At 38.5% G+C, this 27,519-nt stretch overlaps 2 protein-coding genes across 4 annotated transcripts in view; both read right to left on the bottom strand.

Annotated features, from left to right (window-relative positions):
• The window catches only part of septin9b (septin 9b), an 81,569-nt gene extending 71,215 nt beyond the window's left edge, over window positions 1-10,354 (bottom strand). The window contains exon 1 of the mRNA XM_032563088.1: window positions 10,240-10,354. Within this exon, the coding sequence (XP_032418979.1) occupies window positions 10,240-10,261 (22 nt within the window). The 5' untranslated portion in view covers window positions 10,262-10,354. The remainder of the gene's footprint in view (window positions 1-10,239) is intronic.
• Window positions 10,355-15,770: 5,416 nt separating this feature from the next.
• Window positions 15,771-23,752, bottom strand: LOC116720809 (uncharacterized). Of its 3 annotated transcripts, none has more exons than XM_032564234.1 (5): window positions 23,165-23,752; window positions 20,993-21,127; window positions 20,562-20,879; window positions 18,613-18,755; window positions 15,771-16,707 (listed from the first exon to the last, which is right to left on the bottom strand). In XM_032564234.1, the coding sequence occupies exons 2-5, from the start codon at window positions 21,042-21,044 to the stop codon at window positions 16,600-16,602; spliced, it is 621 nt and encodes a 206-aa protein (XP_032420125.1). In that variant the 5' UTR covers window positions 21,045-21,127; window positions 23,165-23,752; the 3' UTR covers window positions 15,771-16,599. The 3 variants fall into 3 exon arrangements, with proteins under 3 accessions (XP_032420125.1, XP_032420124.1, XP_032420126.1); XM_032564233.1 differs by having other exon boundaries at window positions 23,169-23,752; XM_032564235.1 differs by lacking the exon at window positions 23,165-23,752 and adding an exon at window positions 21,627-22,196.
• Between the last annotated feature and the right edge of the window lie 3,767 nt (window positions 23,753-27,519).

The raw sequence follows: 27,519 nt of genomic DNA, 5'->3' as shown, positions 1-27,519 counted from the left end.
CACACTGTTTGGGTCCCAACATTTTGTTTCTTTGTACATATTGGTCTGACTGACCAATGAAAGCAGTAGATCAGCGGCCTAATTGACACCGAGTTGGGTCAGTTACATTGTTAGACACCAACTCTTTATGCTTTGGTCCTGCCTGCAAGATGGATTTTGTAAAACAAAGAAAGTCAACACAATACTGTTTTCTTACCACCGTCTCTGGATTATTTTCTTCGCTGACAGAAAATAACCTGTCAGCGTGACACCACCTGTTCTCGTCTTCACTACTGACTTCTGTTAGCGTCGGTGGTTACGGTTAGCTGTGACAGATGTTGCTGAGCTAAAAGATCCCGCTTAACTGCCCTCGTCAATAACGTTCTCTCAGCCTAGCAACAAAGGATTAGCAGAACGATAAGGAACTTTATAAGAGACACAGTGTCTGTGGTGGATTTAGAAGAGGATCTGTTAGAGGATAAAGGATTTATTTAGGAAAAAGTAACAATGTGACAAAGTGAACTAGCTAGGCTGAGACTTGCTATGCTAGGCTATGAATGCTACAAATTAAACCTTTGATTAAGTTCAAAGCCTTATCTCAAAAGGTTGAATGGCAGGACAGATATACTAACTGACCAAAAAATAAAAAGTAAACCTACAATTAAAGAATGACCTATGTAAAGGCTCACAAAATGATCAGAAATTCTAGTGTATACTAGATGTCTCAATGACGATGATAGTTTAAGTTAAAACTTCAGACAGAAGTTTTTACAAAATGATCGATACATGTTCAAACAAAATCTGTCCACAATTCAAAAAACAAATCGTGGGGATTCAGAAGGATTGGCAGCACGTGACACAGTGCTTACACAGTGCTCGTGCGCAGGGAACAACGTGCTTTTCCAGCTTACAAAAAAACCTCATTCATTCAAGCAATAACTCACACAGGCTCCTCTCTTATTTAAATCCCATTCTCGGGTCATTTAGGCTGTCAGAGGCAGTAAAAGTGCTGGTAGTGCAGTCTGTGTGTCTGTCTTTTCCTGCCTCACTGTGGTAACACTGCTGGCTATTTCTTTCTCAGCATAAGGTAAGCATTAGAAGTGAAAGAGGATTGGCAGCAACCTCAATAAAATGGGATATCCTAAAAAGGTTTTAGATGTCTTTCAGGAAATAAGAGGTTTCTTGTTGCAGCTGATAAATAGGTGGATTCTGTGGATATTGCATAAGAAATTCATCATGCAGAGTTACTGTTCAGAATTATTTTAGCAGCCCTGAAAGCACTAATGGGAATGGCCTCTAATATTGTCTACACAAAGATATGCAAGATGTGTTGACCAATAATGAGGTTTGTGTAATACGCCTAATGATCCCTACAAATTATGTACGAATAAGAGTTTTGTGTCCAGTTTCGGATCTCCAATTTTTGAACAGCGATGACAATAATTTAGCCCATTACAATTTATTTTTAAGAACTACAATTGAGGAATGTTAATAGCGGTGATCAATACATATATTGCACTGGCAACATCCATTCATGTGAGAGAGTAGTTGAAAAGGGTTTTAATAATTTAAAGCAAGGACGAAACCTTTGAGAAGTTCACATTATAATCTGTCTTCAGTCTTATATTAGCAATTGGCATAGTTAGCATTAAAAACCATAATCATCCTCATTGTGTAATCAATGGAGAATGTTGATTTTTTTTTTTTTTTTAAAGGCTGTTTCATTACCTTATTCCAGAGGTTGAAGGCTTCAAATAATAAAACAGAGCAAATGTGTTGCAATATGTACAGCTTGTTTAGTCCCTGCTGTATAAGAAACTCAATGTGCTGAAATAACAGAGTTTAGTGACAGATATGAGTCAGGTTGTTGTTCTTTAAAAATTGTGCGGTAAAGAGTTTTTAAAATTGTACATGAGAATGCTGCAGTTTTATTTGCTAGTATCACTAAACCAGTTGTGAAATGGAGGTTCATCTACAGGTTTAAGCTACTTATGCTTTCATGTGTCTGTTTTATGACATTTTGTACTTCAGCTTCCACTGTATGCTAGAAAGGCAAAGTAATTTTTTTTTCCTTCAACAGTTCAACCTGAAATTCAACCTGCCACAGTTCTTGATGTTTCAGCTCTAAACGGCAATCATCCAGTACTGCCTCACATCGTCAATAACTGTCTGGTTTGAGTCCTCCACCTCAAAGAACCGTGCCAAGCTGCAGTGGGTAGAGCGAACAGCAGAGTGGATTACTGGCTCCACTCTTGCTTCTCCGCACTTACAGCTGCAGGGTCATGAAGGATTATGGCAAACTCATAATCATTGACTCTCACCGTGGGCATTACCCTTTAACTTTTTCCGTCCTCTGGAAGGCAAACTGAAAACAGTGACAAACAGTGGTCTATTGCAAACGTCTACACCGTGTTGTATTACATGGATGTTAACATTTTCTGGTAAAGTTGTTCAAAATATCTAAAAGCATCTAAAACTGCCTGTTAGGTTTTCACTGCTCTTAGAATTTCTCTAAGTTTCCTCACCACTACATTAAATCGTTTTACAACAAGTAAGGGAACTATTGCTGGAGGCAATTTCACAGAACCTCACTTCAGCAAATCTAAGCTATTCATTTCTGATTTGTAGTGCTTTCACACTACAAATCAGAATCCCCCATTAACACATCATTTTGAGGACAGGGGGCGAAGTGGGTCCAGCGTCTTACCAAGGACGGGCCATGTGGAGGTTTAGAGTTATTTCCCTTCCTTCTGGTCTAAAGCCAAAGCCAACCCAAACGCAAACCAAAATCCTGCCCATCTAATTGAGGGGAAGCATTACAAAGCATAACGGTGTGATTACTATTGACAATGGCGACTTAAGGAGTGTTTAAACTGAAAGAGAAAGCATTGGCCCTAGAAAAACCTGCAACTCAAAACTTGATCGTTTGATCGTATAATGTAAAAATTAATGACAATATTATTAGATGAGCATTTAAATATTGAATTCTTCTACCAAAGCTAAATGTGAATTATAGAGCTAGAGTTCTACAACACAAGCAGTTTGAACACGAGTTTGAACTTTTGACCAACAAAAGTGGCCACAATGAAGCTGAGTCTGCTCCTTTCACGCTCTGGTCTCCACCGCTCTCTCTTCTTCCCACTCCATCTCATTTATCCACAACTGCATGTATTCAGCTCATCTACAAAGTTGCTATTCATTACAAAAATAAATTTAATCTTATTTCTTAGTCGTCTCGCAAGTACCCACTGTTACTCCAATGGCACATACCACAAAAGAACTCCTCAGTCTCCTCACAATTCAGTGACAAAGCACTCTGTGCGGATCGGCTCCAGTCTTGTTTTATGCAGCAGTAAAACATTACTTGTTTTTAAATAAACTATCCCGTCTCGCATTACTAGAGAGATCTCTCTATTCCAGTGGAACTGCAAGACAAGCGACCTAATAAGCAGTCAGGAAAAGCACTCACCACTCAGGCCAAAGCTGTAATTTCCAGGACGGTGATGCCAAACCACATGAAAATTTATTACATCTCTCTTTTGTCTACATTTCAGCAGTTTGAGTTTTAATATAAAAATCTTAAGGAGAAATAAATTAGTTGTGTTTTTAATTTCTCCCACAAAAAGTGTGACATCCCACTACATGCACGCTCAGTATGAGGGATTGCTGCAAAATGAACGACGTAATGCAAGCGACTGTCCGCTGTCGCTACATGCTCATCCAGGAGGAGAGACTACCGCACAGTCAGAAACAGGAGTGTGACTAAGATTTTTCTCATAATTTTTTCAGAATTATAATTTTCAGCATTATTGTTTACATCCAGATTTACAGTATCTGGTTCTTCATGTCGCAAAATTATGATGCATGTCTCACTTCAGTGACGTAAAAGTCGGATAAAATGTGACATGACTGTTCAGACTGCAGATGCTTTGAAAACAAAATACATCACTGGTGGTTTTTGTGTATTTTCTGGGGTGAAACCACCGCAATGGGGCATTCAGGCTGCCATTTAAAAGTCAGATATGGGTTGCATTTGTCTGCTGTGTGAACATAGCCAAAGTGTTGAACCCTTTCATAAAAACGATATACACTGATGACTGAGGTCTCTTTCAGAAGGATGAAGCTGCTTGGCACAGACATAAAATGGTTCAGCAACCATTTCAGGAACACATCAGTCGAACATTTTGGAAAAACTAATTCCATCCATGGTGGCCCACCTTGCAACTTATAAGACTTCTTGAACCAGCTCCGATTTTCTTGAAGCCAGACACAAATGTCTCAAATACCTCAAAGGTTTCATTTGCAGCAGCGACAAATAAAATTAGAACACAAACACTACTGCTTGTCCTACATCTGATATCAAGCTTGTATCACAGTGACGCTCTAGTTACAGTGACCTTATGCTTTTCAGATGGCATCTGCTCCAACATCAGGTGTTTCCTAAATGAACATGAGGCCAAATCATTTACAGCTGACTTGCTGCTCATCACGATAAGCAGCAGTGACATGGCTCGAGTTCGCCCTTGTTGTTCACAGGGGGTTTTGTTAAGCATAACATCATCACCGTCATCAACGGCCGCCTCTATTTATAACCAAACTCTTACACAGTGGCAGATGATGTCATGCTCACATGCGTGGATGTGCATACACAAATGCACGGGGTATATGAGACAGCTCATCAGCGGGAGAGAGGTCTCCTTTGTTGGAGCGTGCATTATGGAGGTATGGGTCAGCGTTTCAGAGCCCTGAGCTACGCTTACTCAGATCGGAATCACAGCTGTGAGGACAGATAACCGGGAGACACGACCCCGAGAGACAGAACAGAAACCATATGTCGTTTCACCAGTAATGGGAGGGAACGCATTAGGCTATTAGCTTATCTCAGAGCAGAAAGTCAACTGGGAGAAAAACTTTAGCTGAGTAGTTGGGTTCTAATGCAGCCCTGGGGGGCCAACAGACTCAGCTTTTCTTCTTAGCACCTAAGACTGATAAAAGAGGTTTCAAACTTAAGCTCGAGGTCTTTGGGGAGATAAGGGTCATAATATGCAGCGAGCCGCTCTGCACTGAGGTGATGAAAAAAATAGACAATGAACGACAGTTTCTCTATCACAGGGGGTTGTAGAGAATGAACTGGCAGACCGGGCCAGAGTGTGACTCAGACATAAGGGAATCCAGCTTAGCTATCACTGAAGAGGCATTGTTAAGCAGAAATAAAGAGCAGTATTGACTCCCCTCATCTGCTCGTTCTCTTGAGGACGCGATGGTGAGATTTAGTGGGAGGATGAATGATGAGCCTCGGACTACAGTTATAAGGTTTGATGCATTTATACAAAGTTTTTGATACTGTACCAAGACATTCTTCAAAGTAAGTTGGAATATATTGGTCATCATAGCATTTAATGTCAAATGACTCCGAAACAAATCTTTCAAACAGATTGTTACTAAATATTTTATTTTGCTGTGCAAATAGAGATTTAAAATATTAGGTTTTCTGCTGTGGGACAAACAGGAGAAAGACTCTTTCAGTCTTTTGCAACTTCTAATTTGTCCCCAATGGATGATGATGCCGTCACCATGTGTCACTAGCCGCATTTGTACTGACCATTTAGCTGTGCAATTTGACTTCTAAAAAATACATTTGCTTAATGTAAAAATGGCAATTTACAAAAAAAGATGGTTAAAACAGGACTGTAGGATGAAGTGGTCTTCTGGCTGTATCAAAATCGGTTTATTTCGCAAAACTGCAATGCAAATAATGTTTGTTTCGCACCATGAGTCTCACGATCAACAACCGGATGTTGCCACTGGCTCAAACCACAAAGAAGACAACAGGAAGTAGGTGGAAGATCACGGTATGGCATTTTTTTTCCCGATGACTTATCGCGTGAACACTCATGTATGATTTTAATTGATTTCTTAATTGACACCACAATTGTGAAATTGTGTTTTTTCGACATTAGCGGAATAGTGACAAAGTTTCCACACATTTGTAATGCAAATGCAGCTACTGTGGGGCTGGGCTGTTTAGGGTGATGTATAGTGACAGTTTTCTGAAATACATAAAGTGAATAAATGACACACTTGTATGCTCTATTTACTTTTGAAAAAGGCTATTATTTATTTAGGGGAATAAGGGAAGTAGGGATCAGAATACAAATACATGTTAGATTTTTAAGATTTTATTGGGAAAGCAAATTTAAACACTGCTTCAGGTTGGTAACAAAAAAGTTCAAGGGGTATAAACACTTTTGCAAGACACTCTATAACATAAAGTGTGCCGCTTCACATGAAATCCTCCAGGCTCAGTCGTGGCCGTTATTCTTTCACCGCTCTAAAATGTTTAGTCCAAACTAAAGTAAGAAATTAGGGTCTTAAAAAAGGCAATGCTAAATTGAGACAAAATAAATTTAAACTCAGACTAATAAGAACAAGCGGCACCAGAGAAGCCTGTTCCAGCTGAGGACAAGCCTGCTTTAGAAAAAATGAAAAGCCAAACAAGAAAATATATAGCGCAGCTCACTGAAATCTTTCATGCGTAGGAAGGAAAGAGGGACTAAAGGCAGGAAAGTAAGAGTGCATTTACTCCCCTGGGTCTGCCTGCTCATGCTCTTTACTCGAGGGTTACATTACATGAAACTGCACAAGAACATGGAAGCATCCAGTTCATTAAGTCCAACAGACTTCAGGTCTCTGTGGACTTTGCTGCATAAAAACAGCAAATAATTGTTAGAGGTAAAAGGTAAAAATAAGACTTCTTCCACATTCAGATGGTCCTGCTAGTTTCTGGTCAGATATATGACATTTCAAACAGAGACTAACCATATTTTCAGGATACTACTGAAACAACGCATTGTCTCATTGCCAGTTTTAGGTGAGTTACCCAAACCTTTACTGTTTGGTGAATGAATTAAATTGACTGTTTTCTTTAGTTTATCTACTTTTCTTTTTGCAAATTCGTAGCTGATTTACTGTTATTCCAAATTCAATCCAACTTTTTACATCTGTAAACTCCACACTGATCAAATCTTTTTCTTGGGGTAAGCCAGTTCAATCATTAAACAAAAAATAAAATAACAAAAAACCACTTTAAATTGAGTTCTTTCTCAGTTCAGCTATGAAATTCACCAGCTTGACCAATAATGTGACACCTTGAGGTCATAAAGCCTCCTGGACAATGTTTCTCAACTGCAATCTGTGGAAGGCAGCATGTGGTTGCCAGGTCTTATGCTTTCTCCCCCACAAAGAATAGATCAAAAAGCAGAGTGGCCTCTCAGTTCAAACATTTGCTTTATCCAGTGAAGCAAGATACCCATCCTGCTGGAAACGTGTGTAGATGTGGGCAGTTTTCTGGGGGAAAATTCTTGAAAAACATCAAGACAGAAAACCGCTCTCATCATGCATCAGATGTGATGCGGCAGTCAGACCACCCACATGGCTAACAACTCAAGAGTGAGAAAAAAAAATCTCAGACTCTGTGAGAGTGTTTGTACGGTGATGCTTTGTCATGGCAGGTGTTGCAGTGAAACTCTCCAGAGACAGAAACTGGAAGTTGGTGATAAGACACCGTAACGAGGCCAGCATGCTACCTTTGCTGACCGCTACCAAACTTATTTTCCCAAAATGGGAAAATATCCAAGCTCTAACTTTAGGGAAATGCTTTGAGAAATATGAAATTGCAACAACATACACAACTCTCACTTACAGACGTGCAGGTACTCACCAGAACTACTTGCTTTAGGACAATGGACATCGTTTATGTTGATTTGAACTTACCTCATTTGAAAATTAAAATTTGTCTTTTGTTCTTATCTTGTTGGTTGCTTTATTATTAGCGGTGGAAGGGTTTTAATACTGGAAATGTGTCTCTTTATCCAGGGCAGCATGGCCATAATGTCTCCATTCAACAACAAAAAAAAGGTTGTGAGATTTTATTTTCTCTTAATATTTACAAATATACCAAAAAAATGTTTGTGTGTTTTCAAATGACCTCTGCTGGGGGTTAGAACTTCTGCTTTATGTGAAATAAATCCAAAGGTTGACATGAGAAGACAGTTTTTGGGGGCATAATCTTGACTACATGCTCAAGCCTATTTTAGCTTACTGCTAGGATTATTCTGCAGAATTAGAAAGCCTAAGTGCAACATTTTGTTTGTGTGACCCACATTTATGTGTTTGCATGTCCCCAGAACCAGAAATAGAGCTGTCACTGCTGCTGTGTGAAAAGGTCTGTTGAGCCTGCAAGGATTTATTCTCACATCATGTGAATATTTTTGTGCTTTCCAAACGTACACATACACTGTGCATTTATTTTATTTGATTTATCCTGTCCGATTCCTGGTCTGTTGAAGAGATCCAGCACTGTTATAACACTTAAAAAAAACTGAATTAGATTCAGTTTCCTTATATTTCTTCTCTGTGGCTGAACCCTGTCTGCCTGGTGAAATTACGTCACAATGAACAGTTTTATTTCCAAAGCCATAAGAATGAGGCTAACTCAAAAGTAAAGACAGGTGAGATGATAGTCTAAGTTAGCATTTATTTTAGATGGATTTGTTTGTTAAATAAATCGAATAAGAAACAATTAAGGTTTGGTCATTTTTCTCTCATTGTGATTTTTTTTTGTTTGTCAAAAAGTGGAGCAGCAAAGAGGTAACTTGACCCACAGTTTCAACGTAAGGAGCCGCAGCTTCACTTCCCCCCTGTGATCCCTAATATTCACAGTAGTGTGTGAAAGCTTTTAAAGCTCAGACGTTTCACCTGGTTGCTTTAATAAATCCCATGCACTCATCTGGCTGTCACAAAAACATAAGAGGAGCATATTTTCTAATTAAGACTTGAAACTTTGCTACTACAGCATTTCTGGGGACCAACAGATGCCACTTTTACAAGGGTCTGATCTGGTTATTTTTAAAGGAATCACACACAGAGAAGCATCCCTTGATTTATGGAAAATTGGCAACAAGAAAGTCAATGGAGGAAAAAAAAGCCGTAAGAAGTCCCATTTTCAACTTGTCAAAAGGCGTCCTTATGCGAGTTCAAGACTCTGCTCTGGTCTAATCAAACAGAATTAAGTTTCGGGTTCCCACTGTGAAACATGGTGGCGGTAGCATCATGCAGTGGGTGCTTTTCTTCGGCAGGGAAGCTGGTCCAAGCTGATGGGGCAAAATACAGGGCAAGGCTTGAGACTGGTTCACCTTCCATCCAGACAATGACCCTGGATGTACAGGAATGGATTAAATCAAAGTATATTTATATGTTAGAATACTCCAGAATTAAATCCAATTAATAAACTGCAGCTGCTCATCTAATCTGACTGAGTTTGACCTATTTTGAAAAGAAGAATCTGCAAGACATCTTGAGATGTGCAAATTGCAAAGCATATAGTGCAGTGCAGTGAAAATGTGGTTCAAAGCTCTGATACAGGAAGGCTCAACACAAATGCATACCGATTTTTATTTTATATTTTTTGTCTCTGAAAAATGCAAACCATGAATCCTTCCTACACACTACAACATATAGACGCCTGTGGTTGTAATGTGTCAAAATGAGGAAATCTTTATGGCTCATGAATGCTTTTGCAAGGCACTTCCAACTCCAGAACTCTCACAATGCTGCTCGAATAATATCCATGTAACCTGATATTATGAGAAATCAGACATTTAAAAAGTGAAGCCAAACGGACACACAGGCACGCATCATGACTCAAGACAGAGAGCGCAGCCCGAAGGAGTCGATGCGTTCAAACAGAAGGTCAGGAAGAAAAGGATAGAAGTTGATGATGATGATGATGACACTCAGGATGGCACATAAGACCGCAGAAGCCAAGAGACCCAGAAGGGGTTTCCTGAGGGTCATACACTCATCTGCAAAACAAATTAGCCCAAAACAACAGAGGTTATGACGTCTAAAAGAGTGTGACAAGTTGGAACCAAGAAACAGAACAGCTCAAGAGAAGAAAAAAATAAAGGTTAAGAAGAGCGTCAGCAGTAATTTGTACATACATTGCATATTATGAGTTTTCATAGACATCTCCTATGTGATGTACATTATTTTACTTGGAGTATTATTTACAATGCATTTTATCCAATCTTATATCAGATCTGCTGTATTATCAGAAGATTAAAAGCAAATTGAGTCATAATCATTCCTGTACCAATATACATCAATTAACAAACATAAATACATGAAGGCACATAATGAATGACTTTCTGCTATATGTTATCACTAAGCAAGATGAAACGTTTCTGATCATATTTGTACCTGAATTGGCGGTCTTCTTCATGTTTCTGGTGAGTTAACTTCTCGTAGTCGTCTGAAAAAGCGGCGTCTTTGTCTCCAGAGGAAAACTTTGGACTGTCCCTTTCCTCCGGTTCCTTCAAACCAAAAGCCAGGAGGACTTCACTGTTATACTTCTCTGTTCTGGCTCAGCTGATCCGAGTGCGTAATGACGTCCTTCGACTGCAGGCTAACGCAGATGTAAATATGATGCGTACTTCAGAGTGAAGCTGACCGTTTTGGGACCGCGATGAAAGGAAATCAGAGCGCATGACGGGGAGAGGGAGAGGGAGGCAGAGCGCAGCTGACGCGCTTTTACGCACGGATCGCAGCTCTGGTGCGGAGCTGCTGAAAAATGCTTCCATGGTCACTCCTGTACATACATGCTGAATTATAACTAAACGCTAAATGTGCGTGTCACATTTACCGTTTTACGTTTACCAGTAAAATAAATCCATCTTTCATTCCGGCTGCACTCTGAATATCGAACTTTTTAAAATATTTTTTTCAGTTTTGTGGAGGCATATTTCTCCTCTTTGGCAACACGTGTTTTATCATTGGCTCTCTAATTATTCCACCACTTTTATTGCTTTGAAAACCAACATTTCACCTACTGCTAGACAGTTTAGAAGATAGAGAGAATGATCTTTGAATCTTCTTATTTTTATTACATCCGCTTGGTTTCTCTTCTGCAGTCTTCCTTTGAATCTGATTTTATTGACATAGGACTATGTACACTGATTTCACAAAAGGTAGCGCCGACATCTGCACCAGATTTAGCTACTGGTTAATTTCTATTTTCAATCATTAAGGCAAACCTAACAGAAACTATGTATACAATATACATATAATATAAAATCATAAAAATCGCAAACATCTAACTCACATACTGCAAAAATATATTAAGTTGTCGTATGCAATGCGGATTCAGTTTTATTTTTCAGTTTTATAAAAATCTTAGATAAAAAATTTTTTCTTAGATAAAGAAAATCTAAGATTTTTTTCTGCAGAACATTCAGTACAATCAAGAGTTACTTACAACAGTCAACCAATCTTCATAAACAGAAAAGGTATGAAATGGAAACAGTTTTCCTTCCTTACTGGCCCAGACAGAGCTCACATGGTGTCTCTACATGCTTTAGATCAGGGGTGTCAAACTCCAGTCCTCGAGGGCCGCAGTCCTGCAACTTTTAGATGTGCCTCTGCTGCACCACACCTGAATAGAATAATTAGGTCATTAGCAAGGCTCTGGAGAACTGATCTGCACAAGGACGAGGTAATTAAGCCATTTCATTCCAGCGTTTTGTACCTGTGGCACATCTAAAAACTGTAGGACGGCGGCCCTTGAGGACTGGAGTTTGTGACCCCTGCTTTAGATCTGTGGGCTGAGATGGCCATGGAAATGGATTATTTTCATGCCTAATTAACCAATTCTGTGCTGATTTGGTTTGACAATTTGGATTTTAAAAAACAATAATGAAAAAATATTTCCAGTTTTTAGAGAAACATACTTTAATTTATTCCAAACCTGGTATTTCAAATAGTTCATGATGCTATGTAATCTAACAAAGTTTGCAGAACAAACAGGCCCACAGCACCACAGATCCTCCATTATGCCTATAGCAGGCATGCAGGGATTTTCCACATATTTTTGCCTTAATTCAAACTAAACCTACTGGGAGTGTTTTACTGTAAAGCTTAATCTGTGTCCCATGACATGATAGCACATGGCTCCAGTTGGTCCTGGTTGGGTTGAGAAAATTCCCCACTTACACTTTTAATTTGGGTACATTTTTACATTTCCTAAGGAAGGTGGAATCTACTGCCAAATCAAAATTAAGATGGTTAGTTTAAAAAATGTGGGGGATTTTTTTGTTTGTTTGTTTTAAACATATATTTCTTCTCTCCCCTACTGAATCCTCTTAGGGTAGGTTATTTACAATTTCCAGTGTAAGATTATGCTGCTGAATTAAAGATGGATTCATTTTAAGACTTTTTACACATTTTTGCCATGTGGGGTGTGGCATCCACATTTTTAAAGTAAAGTCTCAGATTTACAGACTTGCATGTCGATTGGGAAACGTGTTCCACAATCGTTTTCACCAGTGTCTGATTTATGAATGAATGTGTTGCTGTGGAATAACTGCGAAATGCTGCCCTCTTCTGGTTGAAATTGAAATGTGTTTAGACTGTACTTAACTGGCTCTTATCTCAAGCAAAACTCAAATGGAACCTCAAATAAATCTCAGATTGATCTTTTGGTTTGGTTTGGTTGTTTTTTTCCCTTTTTTTCTACTCTTGTTTTCAAAGACTTTCGAATTACAGAGTGTATGTGGTTCGTCATTACAAGAACTGTTAAAGTGATCTCTTTCATAAAAACATTGTTTTATTCAAAACTTTTATTTAATACGACATAGAAATTAAATGAATACAACAAACATCATCTTCTCAAGTTCTGCACGCTTCAATAGTCTGTCCTTGTTCAAGCTGTCAACAGCAGAGATGAAGATAAGATCAACAAAACGATGTTAGCAGGTCATTTTGTGGGAAGGTAAAAACATGCAAAGGAAAATTTAGTGATTTTATCTGATTCATTTTCGTAGTTACCTCAACTGGGTGGAAATTGAAATCATTATAAACTGAGGCAGTAAAGTTAGTCAGTCTCAAAACTTTTGTCCATGACTGTAGTACTTGCTTTAGGTCAGTGACTTGCAGTCAGAGAGCGCAGGTGAGGCAGTGTCTCTTCTGTTATCATGGTGAGTAAAATGCAAACACTGTAAAGAGAAAATCAATTTGTCCACTTGACTGTTCTATAAATGCGTTACCCATAAGATGGTCAAAATCAATGAATTTACACTTTGTGCTCTGACTGGAGTTATAACAGAAATAAGTCAAGTTGCTGTATAACTTCAAGTTTTGTCATGGTGGCTGTTTGTTCAGTACTTTAGTGGGCTGATTAGATAATCTAACAGCACATAAACGGCTGTGTTCTTTTCATAGATGGTTGTAATCATTGAGGTGTCGTCACCATCACCTTTATTCATAAAGAGCTTCAACACCAGCCTGAAAAAGATCAGACATAAGACAAAAATCAGCTAAATAAAATGAAAAAAACCAAACACACAACAATGTAAATGAAATAAAAAAACTCAAGTAAAAACAGATAAAATAAATACCAACAAAAGTTGAGTAAAATCAAGTGTCAGTTGGGTTGAAGACCAGTGAGTAAAAATAGATTTTTAGATGGGGTTTTTAAAAAATGAACAGGTATTGACTTTGTCGACTCTTTACTGTCACATGAAATCAGTCGATCTGTCAGGCTGAAAGGTTAAAGTGTCTTGCAGAAGAGGTAGAATGACAAGATGCAGCTTTCTGCTGGCATGGATCTGCTTTAGACTATAACCTTGACATTTTGTGGCAGAGTGTACATCAAAAAGAAAGGAAACCTACTTCTCAACTGGAGCAAGCAGCAAGCTCAGTCAGTGACATTTTATATGGAGCACTTAACCCAATCTTTAACCACAAGACATAACCTCATATACAAGAAACTAACTTCACAATAAGAGTGGTGTAAATATACTCACAAACATCTGCTTTCATAATCTTGACTGGTGCAAGTTTTAGACAGTAAGAGCGAATGCAGAAAGGAAACGTCTCTGCTGCCGTAAATTTGTTTTATTACTTTAAATATGTTAATAATTTGTTGTTCAAAGCTTAAAGTAATCAATGCATAGAAAGAAACCAAAACAAATGAGTTCAGAAATTAAGTTATGTGTAATAATGCAAAATGACAAATCAAAAATGCTGAAAGGGAGGTGGGGAAAGCCAAGATTCAGCTGAAATCTATCAAATCGGTGGTAAATAGTCTGTACTTGTATAGTACTTTATCATGTTCAGAGTCATTCATTCACACACACATTCACACGTTGATGTCAGTTAAAAATTAGGTGTTCAATACTTATTCCTACTTAGACATCACCAATGCCTGAATTTGGGAAAGTACATGATTTTGAAACACAAAATGAAAACGACAAATTGAACTAAAATAAATCTGAAATAATCTAGCATCCATCAGTTTTTTTTGTTTTTTTTTACTTAATCCTGGTAAGGGTTAGGCAGTGAAGGTCTTCAGTAGCCTGTCTGCACCACTTAGTGGGCTTGAAGTTGGGCAAGTCCTGTACAGGTCATCAGTCCATCACATGTCCCACATTTAACCATTTGCATACATCCACAACGGGGAGCGTACAATGTTTGTTTTTCCCATCAAAAGCTACCAAAACAAGGTCATAAACATCTCAACTAGTAAATCTTTTAACCTCTAGTTGATTTGTTTTGAGTGTATGCAAACAGTGATGAACAGTTTACTTAGACAAATTCAATTATGTCAGCAAACAGATGCCATGAAATAACCAGCTTCATTTTTAACTCCGTTCAAAATTACAACCATGTGAATGTTTCACAATTTCAACTAGTGAATCTCCACCCTAAATTATCCAGGTCAACAATACAGCTAACTCTGGAGTTTTAAAGAAGATGTATTATGTATTTTACAGGCACCTGGTGTCATTTTATAGGACAAACCAAGTCACTATATTACCTTGAGTTGTAAAAATTCTGTGTATATCAAACATAACTGAAAAGAAATCGGACTTAAAAATCTGACACTTTAAAAATTGCCTCGGTCTCTTTGAGAAGCTCCTGCTCCGACACTCTGCTTTCAGCATGTTATCACAGCTATGCTCCTCCAGCATACCATTTACAACTGTTCTTAACAGTGTTAGATGGAAGAGAAGTTTGTATCATGAGCTTAGCAGATTATCAGTTCCACCAGGCATTTGCTAATTGCTGCTGTCGCTAGTCTGGAGGAGCAGAGTGGGGGATGCCAGGAGTTGCTCTGTGAGGTGGAAGGTCGGCTGGAGACTGCAGCTCCAAGGTGAAGATTTCTGTAACTAGACAGCACTTTGTGTGAGCAGGTGCCTAGGCACTCCCAAATGATTGCGTGGGAGATTCAAGAATTTCTCACACACTCCAGGTATGCTTTTGATGAGGGAAAATCATTATAATGTGACATAAAGCTGCCCTCCACTGCGTAAAGCTCACAAAACATTGTGATTGGTTGTTGTTCTCCATGTGGGTTATCTCCCAGCTTCTGATGAAAGTAGTTCTTTATTCTGGCCCAGAAAACAGCAGATAGTATCAGGGAAGCATCATTTCTCTGTGCCACAGTCCGTGCTTACTTTAACACTGGAACTGTTTTGGTGTAAAAACAGTTAGAGTTTCCAATTTATCTAACCTGCCTATTTCTGGACTGTGAGAGAAAATCAGAGCACAGAGGGAGAACACTCATGCATGCAGATTGTATGCAAACTCCACACAGAAAGACCCTGAATGGCACTCAACTCATTCAAGGTTCATAGTCACAAAAAAAACAATAAAGAAAGACACCACAAACCTCAAGAGGGTAACTCTCAGAGCAGTGGTTTGGTGAAGTTAAACAGCTGAACAAACAGGCTCTATTAATAAAATGTTTATTTTTTTTTTAGGTTATTGCATTTCATGTCCTCCAGAGATTCTAACACACCTAATAACAGTAAGTAGTCAAAGTAATCATACAGTGTATTCTGGTCTCTAAGGTAAAAACATTTACAAATGGGCAAAAAGAAAATATTTTGTTTCATAAAAATGAAATGCTAGAAATGAGAAATAAAAAGTTGTGTGTGTTGCATACAAAGACAGTGAAGTTGCTTCACTGCATGGTTCAGTGCCACCAAACGGTCTCTACTGGTGAGAAAAACATGCCTTTATGATCGCAGTTTAGCAATGCTTGTGGTTTCCTTCTGTTCACATCTGATAAACTCATTACCAGACCCAGAATGGACCTTTAAATACCACAGAAAATTCTTCTTTCGTCGTTTACTTGTGCCGATTTTCTAATTAAATTTTGGCATAAAGCCAAAAATAGCTACATGACGATAATAATTTTCTACATATCTGACATTTTAACAGCAGACATGTAAACCACTATTACATCTAGCAGTTAGATCTGCCGTGTCAATATGTGGGACACAACACCATCTGGTCTCGTTATTGTGTCTGACTCTTGTTCTCTCTTACTTGTACTGTAGATCACATAGATTTGACACTTAGTTTTGAAAAAAAAAAAAAAAAAACATTTAAAATTTCTTTTGAGTACTAACAGATGCGAACTGAAGGAAATACAGAATAAAATGTCCAAGTAGGCCCTGTGTGGGATCTTTAGATTGAATTTTTCTGCTTTATTTTTTTTTTTTAGAAAACTCAAACGTTTACAAGTTAAACAGTTGAAAACAAGACATAGTATATAGTTCAGTTGTCAGCTTGGCCTCGTGCGTTCCCGCTCATGATTTCATACACATTATCAGTGGCGACATTCTGGTCGCCTCCCGTTCTTCTCCTTATGCACCATTGTTTCACCTGTAAGCAAACAATTCACAGAGGAAACCTTCTTTATTATACTATCATTGTTGCGGATGTAAAAAAAATAATCAAAGAGTTATCAAAATGCAACTTAATTGAGGGACACATTTTGAATGAATGGGAATAGAAATGTTCACTTTGAAGTAAAAAAAAAAGTATTAATACAGTTTAACCTTTCCTCTTTTGTCTCATTATAACATCAACTTCAATGGGTTTTGTAGACTTTATGTAATAAACTTACACAAAGTAGTATTTAGCTCTGAAGTAAGGGGAAAATAATATGTATTTTTCACAATGCATGAAATAAAACAGTCTTTTACCGCCCAGAGCTGCTGCCTAGAGGATGGATGGGAACGAACAGCATTAAGTTCGAGGTGGAAGTACAGTACAGACCAAAAGTTTGGACACACCTTTCTAATTCAATGGGTTTTCTTTATTTTCATGACTATTTATAAGGTAAGAAATCCCACTTATTAACCTGACAGGGCACACCTATGAAGTGAAAACCATTTCAGGTGACTACCTCTTGACGCTCATCAAGAAAATGCAGAGTGTGTGCAAAGTAGTAATCACAGCAAAAGGTTGCTACTTTGAAGAAACTAGAATATAAGGGGTATTTTCAGTTGTTCTACACTTTTTTGTTTAGTGCATATTTCCACATGTGTTATTCATAGTTTTGATGCCTTCAGTGTGAATCTACAATGTCAATAGTCATGAAAATAAAGGAAACTCATTGAATTAAAAGGTGTGTCCAAACTTTTGGTCTGTACAGTATTTATACAGGTGGAGCGGACAGCTTGATCACAGCGGGCTGCTGCAGCCGATGCTCAGTTTAGCTTTATGGACAAACCAGACAATAAATTTACCGCCATCCTGGTAGCAACAAATGGGTGGTGGAGCGCATCATGGGGGCACATAGCTGGCAGATGTTTATTTGTGTGGGATGCAAGTTCCCAATTCCGTCGCTAACATGGACACAAAAGTTATAGTCGGGCAAAGAGTTCATCTATTAAATTGACTGACAAATACATGAACTAAAAAATGGTGCAGAGACATTTTAGAAGCATCTCTGTGAACCTGCTGCTTTATTATTAAAGGGAATATAATTTCAGATTTTTTATGTATAATTTTTCCCAGGTTAACTTAAAAAATGAGCCAATATTGTTAAGAGGGTCATTTTCTAAACTACAGAAAAGTCATTGTAGGTGTACACAAATATGAAAATTTGGGCCAATGCTGAAATCTGATACTGCTGTTACTAATATTTTACTTTATTAAGTGTTTTTATTAAATTATTTAATTAATTGCCAGAATAATCGCTGGATTACTCGATTTTAAAAATAATTGTTCACAACAATCCTGTTGTTCAGATTATCATCTTTTTTTAATTAAAAGAAAATTGAAAAATGTCTCTTTTTGTTTCCCCACTTCAGAATTATTCACACTAATGTTTTATCTATCTCATGCAACTACATTTGTTGGGGTTGTATGACAAAATGTGAAAATGTTAAAGGGCTAAAAGACTGTCGCAAGCGGATACAAATTAGTGGTACTTTTATTGTGGGGGCTGTACTTTGATACGTAATGTCACATAGAACTGAAAGCAGCGCACGCAAGACGGACAGAAATGGAAAAAAAAAAATTGCCAGAGTAAAGTCAGAGGAAGCCACAGGCGCATTTTCAATGTAAACAGAACAGTGGTGGTTTAGACGTTATCTGTATTTGAGTTTGGGGGTGCTTGCTGTGTTCCCAGCATTGAGATGGTTTCACTCTAACCCATTTCTGCTTCAGAAATGGGTTAGAGTGATCATATCCGCTGATAAACATTTAGAATCACTGTTGCATTTTAAAGGTTGCAGAGACTGATCAGCCACAAAGTGTTGAGCAAAGAGGTAAATTTACCCTTGGAATGATCAGCAAGAAGAAGATCCACATGGCCAGCACACTGATGACGCAGATTAAAATTATAAATAACATCAGGGTTGTCCTTGGCTCAATGCAGGTGGAACATTTGGTGGGAGGCATCATGGGACATGACATTGTTTCTGTGTGAAATAGAGACAGAAATTAGCAACAGAAACCATTAAATTCTCTTGAATATTTAATTTCACTCGCTGATACTGAACTACCACTCCAACTAGAACTGGAAAATAATGTAAATCGTCTTCTTTTGTGTTTTTACTGCATTTCTAATTTTGATGCGTTAGCAACAAGTGTTTTTTAGTAGATATAGATGGTTTTATTTTTTTTTAAAGTGACTTGAATAACCTGCAGATAATATTTTTCCTTCCATTTGTCCTCGTCTTTATTGGAAATTTTTATATGGGTAATTCTGTCAAGCTTGAGATGTTTATTAAAGAGCAGCAACTTCTTTGTAATAACTTTTACTTTGGGGAGGGGGGGTACAAGATCAGAAAATATAAAACAAGACGAAATTCTCCCACCATCTAGATAAATGTTATCTGCTTAGTTCTGGGAAAGTTATAAAGTATTTCATCAGAGTAAGCCTGATGCTCCACATCAGCTTGAAGTTGCAAAGTATCCATAAAAGTTATGAGGTGATCAGTTTGTTCACTTGTCTAAAAATTGTAGAAAATAAATGCAGTTCTGCTGCTTCTGAGACTTTCTGCCAGTGTTGCAACATTTTCATAGAGGAGCTGCTATGTTGCAGCTCTGGTTGGAAATTACTATTTACACAAAGAAAAAATGACAGGAGTCTGCACTGACCGCTTAATGAGATTTCAAATTAAATGCTTATGGTTTCCATCTTCTTCTAAAGGATAATATGTCATCTGATTAAACACGAGTCTTTATTCTTTTACTTTCAATTAAGCAGAAATACGGAGCACTTCCCCAAAAAAGTTACTGGAAAAACTGTGAAAACAGTTTATAGTATTAAATCAAGTTTTTCTAGAGTTTCAGTTTGTGTTTTCTGTCATTTTGATGTTTTTCTGTTCTTCATTTAAACTCTTGGTTGGTCTAATCTATAGCCTGGATTTATCCTCATAAATCCGAGATACAGAAGCATGTATGCAGATACATGCATGCATGTAAATACATTTCTTACTTCTGTGTAGGAGTATTAGTCACAACATTGTATTTGCCATTTATGTGTTACATTTATGCCATTTTTTTCCTATTAGATTATTATTTTTTGTTTTCAATTTTGGACTCCATGTTCCTTACAACTGTAGCTTTTGGAAATTGTCTTGTATCTGCAAAATGACAATAAAACCATCTCATGTTACTTGTAAGCTCAATGCTTTAATCTATGTTAAAGACTGTTGCTCTGTGGGCTGATGGGTAGAGGACAAGGAATATGAACTGAAACTGTATTCATCAGCATAAAATTAACACATTGGAATTTGTTTCACATTTAGACCAGAGGTGTAAATGCAAATACACCACTTTAAAATTACTCTGTACATCTATCCATCCATCCATTTTCTGTTCACCCTTGTCCCTAATGGGGTCGGGAGGGTTGCTGGTGCCCATCTCCAGCTACGTTCCAGGCGGGAGGCGGGGTTCACCCTGGACAGGTCGCCAGTCTGTCGCAGGGCAACACAGAGACATACAGGACAAACAACCATTCACACACACTCTCACCCCTAGGGAGAATTTAGATAGACCAATTAACCTAACAGTCATGTTTTTGGACTGTGGGAGGAAGCCGGAGTACCCGGAGAGAACCCATGCATGCACAGGGAGAACATGCAAACTCCATGCAGAAAGACCCGGGCTGGGAATCGAACCCAGGACCTTCTTGCTGCAAGGCAACAGTGCTACCAACTGCACCACTGTGCAGCCCTACTCTGTACATAAAACCTAAATAGAAAAGAGAAAAAACAAACCTGTTATAAAAACTCCATAGATGCCGCAATTGACAAAGACTTTATCCGATTTTTTGTAGACACATTTGTAGATACCCTCGTCATTCACGGTCAGGTTGCTAATAGTAAAGGTCATGATAGATCTGTGTGTCTGGATCCTGCGTTTATACTTTCCTCTTGGCACAGCCACACTCTGAGATGTGAAAGGAAAGAACAGGACCTCGTCCTTCTCATGGTACAGATACAGATAATTGTATCCGTCGATTTTGTCTGGACATTCATCAGAGGAGCATGTCAAATTGATGCTTCCACCTGGCTCTTTGGAAATAACAGTGCTTTCTACCATGAAACAGAAAAATTGTCTCATTAGATGGTCAGAAATATACAGACATAATGGCTGTTCTAACACTGAAAGCTGCTAAAACGCACTTGAAAATAAAAGCCAAACCTACCTGAATAAGCAGAAAGACAGACCAACAGTATAGTGTAAGCCAGTAGCGTCATTGTGGACCAGCACTTGGTTTTACTGCAACTCCTTCACAAGCCGTTGTATATAAACCGCTCCACTGCAGCAAACAGCACTTCCCCTATAGTTTGATGTGGGCAGAGGTTGCACATCTTGTCACTGAAAATATTTTGCATGCCGGCATCATCATGCATTACATTTACCAGAGGGGACTTTGTGTCACAAAGGATCAACAAGGGGTATAAGGTCATACAAACATTTGGAATAAGCATATTCTGTTATTAGAAAATTATTACTGGGACCTTCAGTAATCCATTGAGCAATTTTAGAAATTAAAATAATGTCTAAATGCTTTAAATGTATATTTGCTATGTATTTAGTTTAAAAGTCAAAACTAAATTTAGACCTGTTTTTACCAAGATTTATTACCTCAAAAAATAAAGCATGTTAAAAAGCAGCCTTGATGTAAGGAATACAGAATGAATAATTCTGTATTCTGTAAAAATTATTCTGTATTCTGTAAAAAAGAAAAAGAGCCTTTTACTGCGTCCAGAAACACACAATATCACACTCATTCACCCACGAATTCGTCGTTATTGCCTCTGTTCTCTTCATCTCACGTTTTCTACGATTCAGGTTTCTTGGTTGAGATGATCATCGGTGAAGGTTGATTTTGTGTCTAGTTAACCGTTTCCGTGGTGATTTGATATGTTTTGGATCACCATCTTGTTGAAAGATGATCCATTTTCGGTCCACTGCTGGCTCCACCAAATCTGATTAAAAATGCGTTTGGTTTGAAAAAGTTAATAATCATGTGTACAGTGTGCGTCCACTTGCATGGGGACTTTGTTAGTGTATATTAACAAGGTTTCCAGCATCTCTGAAGGAGACACAGGCCTGAAGCATTGGAGATCTTCCATCATACTTAACGGCTCTCAAACAACTGGTTAGTTGTTTTTCATCCTTTCACCTCCCTGCTCACTGTGGATGCTGGCTAGATAAACACAGGTCCTCATGCAGCTAATGATAAATGGCTAAAAGAAATGGGATTTGTGCATCATATTTGTACCTGGAAAAACGGAAGGTCAAAGCGGGTAAAATCCAAATACTCTCAATAGTTTGCATACCAATTTGTTCACATTTAATCCAAGTTGCTGCTTAATCTCTAATTGGAGTAACAAGTCCAAAACCTCACCACTTTAAAGCAGCTGTTTCTTCTTTCCAAAATTAATGTCTGGTCTACCACAGCATCCACATCATCTGCATCTTTAATTTGATGTGATTCCTTACTTCTATTTACATAGAAATAAGGAACTTACTTCTATTTACATAGAAGTAAGGAATCATAGCTATATAGTCTAAGGCCATTTTATGTAACACTGCCATCTGGTGAGGTTTTTTAGTAATAGCATTTATTTAAAACAATTTTACAACACTTTCAGTGAAATACCAAACACTCAGTACCAGTTTTAGAAAAGTACAGAGAGATTTGAGAGGTTTCTATGCATCAGGTGCTGAAAACCTAAAACTCCCCTTTTCACCTTACCAGTTCAGTTTTTACTTTAGTTGAATAAACTAGCTAATACTGTAGTGATCCACACTTGTGATCAGTGATCACAAAGAAGAAAAAGAAAAATGTAAGACATTTTAAACAACAAAATTCAATGAGAGTTTCATTAAAACCAAACTGGGTATGTTTTTGTACTCTGAAAGTCATCGCCATAAAAAGGAAAGCTAAACATGTGTGCTATATATTAATAAATAAAGCACTACAAAATATCTGTAATGCCTGTAGGCTAAGGTTGACCTAAGTGCAGAGAGGTTGTGGATGATATAGACATTTAATGACATTCAATGACAAAATGAAGCAAAGGAAACGTACATGTACCCTTCTGCAGGGCCACCTGCAGAATATTTTTGGAGGGTTCACACAAAACTCACTGCATCTAACCCACATGAGCACAACCCCATGTCCAACATGCATCACGTGCATGTGGCACAAAACCAGCACAAACCTCACCCACACAAATAAAAATACATGCGACACCATACAAGGCCCAATGCGCATAACATAACACGCTCACACACACTTGAATGGCCTACTTTTAAAAAATAAACAATTTACACTAACAGATAAAGATAGGTAAGGAAAGCCTACCCACGTGATAAACAGGAGGTGGAGGATAGAGATTCCCAGATTCAGATGGTGTGCCTGAGACTTCCAGAGGAGGATGAGGTGAAGTAACAATGTTTGCTTAATTTCTACTCTTTTTGGCAAAGTTTTGACTAGCTTTAACAGTTTAACCCTGCAGCAGTTTTAGCTCGACACTTAGGAAGAGCCTGGCAGATGTCATGGTCGGTCAACCGGGTGACCCGTCAGCTCTTCAGCTCCCGAAACAAAAAGAAAAGTAAACCGACCAATAACATTTAGGTTAAGAACATGCATGTGCGCACTCCCACAGACGCACAAAGATGTGGGTTATATACAGGATGTTTGACAAAAACACCTTTTTTCTCACCACATTTTCTTTGATGCAACAAAAATACATCATCTGGTTGAGGTATAGAGCCGTGCTTCCCATGGAGACAGGCAGAAAATTGGACCAATCTCAGGTCACTGATTTTAGGGTGCAAAGATAGAACAACATGCAAACATACAACCATAGGGTAACATTGGAGAATCCCTTGGAATATTTGGAAGGACAGAAAAATGTTTATACCCAACTTGTATAAACTTGCTGTAGCTTTTCTTTTTTTTTTTTTTGAACTTTATTTTTTTTTATTTTTTACAACACATGTTGAAGGTTACATTCTTCCGTCTCTTACTGACATTTGTCATCTGCATTACAACTTGGCAACAGGAGATGAGACAGTAGGTGTTCTTAACAAATGTAATAATGATTACAGAACAACAAAACGAAATCAACAGACAGATAACAGCAAAATAAAAAAAAATACAAAACATACGATTAAATCCTCCCTGAGTTAAAGTGGTTCCCACCATGGTATTTTAGACCGACCCAAGAGAACACACAAGTGCAAAAGGGCAATCCTGTTATTGTGTCACTGAAATAATAACGGTATGACAGAGCTCCACCTTATATTAACAACTGTTTTTTGAAGCCTTAAGGAATATGTGATTTCTTCCATCAAATGAATGTCCCAAACTTTTTGTATCCATGTGTTATATGTAGGAGGTCCTGGCTTCAGCCATCTGATAGTTATGCATTTCAATGCTGCTGTAAGCAAGATTCTTAGAAGATATCTATCATCCTTCCTGTCCAATCCATCGGGTATTACTCCCAAAATTGCCACAAAGGGGGTTTTTGGAACATTTCTTCTAAAAATTACCTTGAGAGCTTCAAAAATGTCCTCCCAGAATACACTTAGTTTAGGACAAGCCCAAAAGATATGAGTATGATTTGCATTCTGCGTCCCACAGTTTCTCCAGCATGGACTGGGTTGTGTTGGGTTCATTTTACTGGTTATTGCTGGTGTTCTGAAAAACCGGACTATTACTTTCCATTTGAATTCTCTCCATGTATTAGAATTTGTTGTTAATTGTGCTTCAGTACATATTTCTTCCCATCTGTCTCCTGCTATTGACTCCTGCAATTCAGTCTCCCATTTATGCTTTATGTTTGTGGAATCGTGCACATTTATGGACAGAAACAGGTCATATATTTTACTAATTACTTTATCATTTCCCTTTCCCCTTTGTATGTCCATTAGGAAATTTTCTATAGGTGTAGATTCAAGAAGTTTAGTCCAATTGTTGTGTGTCGTCACAAAGGTTCTAAGTTGTAAGTATCTATAGAAGTCCGTCTTAGGGAGGCCAAATTCACTTTTTATCTGTTCAAAGGTTTTGAAATTCCCCTTATTAATTAATTGGTGGATATGAGATAGCCCATATTGCTGTAGCTTTTCTGACAAACCTCACCAGCTTCATCTGCGCTCTTTGAAAGGGTATTCTCTATAGTAGGCAGTGGCAGCTGGTAGGGCTTTTTCCTAACTCCAAAATAAACACATCAAATAATAGTAATAATAACATATACTCACAACAGTGCATTTACATAAATGAATAAATTTTACATGAATGAAAACAACATTATAATGTCATGTATGTTTTTGTTCATAAACTTCACCCCATCATTGAGAGAAGAATATTTCTCAAAGACTGTGGTTGAAGTCAGGGATGGTTTTGACAAGATTCTTCTCCATAGAAAGCATGAGACGATCCATTTCATAGCAACAATGCAAACTCACACAGCATCTACAAAAACTATTATACACATGGCCTCTTTTAAGGCGTGTTCTCAATATAGCACTGATTAAAAACACTGTAAAAGACCGACACCGCATATTTAGCTTCTATCTCACCTGATCAGCCATACCTGTCTTAATCCATGCTGGGTCAGATGATCCTGATGGAGGCAGGCAGCCCCGGCTCCAAACGAGTTTAACAGAGCAAAATGAATCTACATGGCTGATCGTAGACAACAACATCAGTAGCCTACAGGCTACTAGTTAACAAGCTTAAGGTGCTGTATTATTAGTTAGTCATCTTTTAGCTAACATTACCTGCATCCAACCGCATTACTCAACTCAGTCGGTTAGTTTTGGGGGGAAAACTGTGCAAAGTTCTTTGCGTTTTGCTGGTTTGCTGCCATGATTATAACACAAACCTGAGTAGCTCTGCACCTGTGCAGCAGCAGGTCTCCTTCGCTGCTGCACAGGTGTAAACCCAGCGCGAGAGTCGTAGGGCACATGTTGCGTTTAAAGGCGGCTCGGAAAAACAGGTTACGACGTGTTAACAATGGATTAATCCAGGGGTCTCAAACTCCAGTTCTCGGGGGGGCCGCAGTCCTGCAACTTTTAGATGTGCCTTTGCTGCACCACACCTGAACAGAATAATTAGGTCATTAAGGCTCTGGAAAACTGATCTACACAAGGAGGAGGTCATTAAGTCATTTCATTCCAGTGTTTTGTACCTGTGGCACATCTAAAAACTGCAGGACTACGGCCCTCGAGGCCTGGAGTTTGAGACCCCTGGATTAATCAGTTTTAACTGGTGAAAACAGTAACAGAGGACACAGATATGGGAAGTGCGGAAGCCCCTACTGTATCAAATTGATATAGGAATAACAGAAAGTTGGACTTTCTAAGATAAACGACAAACAGCTTTCAGTCCAGTGGGGTCACGGCTGACTCTGTGGGCGGGTAATGTCCCCCAATGCCCGCCCATGCCGCCGGGCCTGGAGGCAGGGAAAGCTGAATAAGGCATCAGCCTAGGCTGCATGCATCTAGTCAATCTTTGTTGTGATGTTCGGCTGATCAGGTCCGAGCTGTTTCACCTGGACTTTCTCATTATACGTTCTTCTCTCTGAAGGTATATCTGTCCCATCGTCTCCAACTCCCTCGGCTCGGTTTTATGGTGAACTTTATGGTAGACCACGGCTGTGACGTCAGCCCCGACTTCGCCCCCATGACGGTGGCATTTCAATGGGTGGTGGTATGCAAATCAAGCTGCATTCAGATCTGGGCGTAGAAGTGTGGCCCTGAATAGTCCTATCTCCTGCATTGTAGAGGAGCTACTGCATCTGCGTATATAGGCGCTAGTCTATAGGCAAAGATTTTCATGCCCCAGGGCAGAAATACGTCACCAATCTATTCTTGCAGGTAGGGGTTACTTATGACATCAAGTAATCCCGAAAGGTCACCACGACTGGCCTTACCGTAGTAGGTGAAATCATCTCCCAACAGAGCGGCCACCTACCTTAAAACCAGCACTTTGAGAAGTTTTATTTTGAAGTAAAACAAATGAGATAAAATACAATAAAAATAAAATCAAAGAGTGACATAAGCATGGTTATGCTACATGGTAAAACAAAAACACAAGTCCATTCACAACACAAACCTCTGCCCTGTTTCACTTTCCCTTTTGATCCAGACATTGTGTCGTAAAAATCGGTTAAGACAACAGTCAAAATGTATGTGTCGGCATCACAAAAGTCATTCATTTAGCTACTTTTCATTGGATTTAAGGATTCACACACCAAAGCCTGTTTAATATGTATTGTCCACAAGATGGCGCAGAGCAAATCATCATCATAACAGTGTCAAAGTGCGACCACGTCAGACCTCAAAACAGGAGATGGGCAAGATTAAATGGATCTTTCATGTTGTGTGTATTCAGCAGACAAGAGGAGATGAAGAGGAGCTTATCTTTCACCAGAAATACAAGTGTTTTCTTGTCTTTTTGATGTCCCACATGCCGCTGCTCACCCAGAAAGAATCCCAGAGATAATCTGCCCCAAAATGTCCTGCTGGTGACCTTCTGTTCCGTCTTCCTGTTGATGTGGCGTGCTGAACAACAACCTCATTTTTAATCTTGTGGAGAATTTTTCTTTACGCAGCTTTCTATAGACCAGGAGCAGAAAACCTTTAAACTTGATTTTTATTATATTCACAAGATGGAGCTCCTTTGGTGCTGTTCTCTGCACTATGTCTAGA

The sequence above is a fragment of the Xiphophorus hellerii genome, chromosome 5 (genome assembly GCF_003331165.1).
Source record: "Xiphophorus hellerii strain 12219 chromosome 5, Xiphophorus_hellerii-4.1, whole genome shotgun sequence".
NCBI lineage: Eukaryota > Metazoa > Chordata > Actinopteri > Cyprinodontiformes > Poeciliidae > Xiphophorus > Xiphophorus hellerii.
Note: the sequence above shows the minus strand (reverse complement) of the source record. Positions and strands in the feature narration are given on the sequence as shown.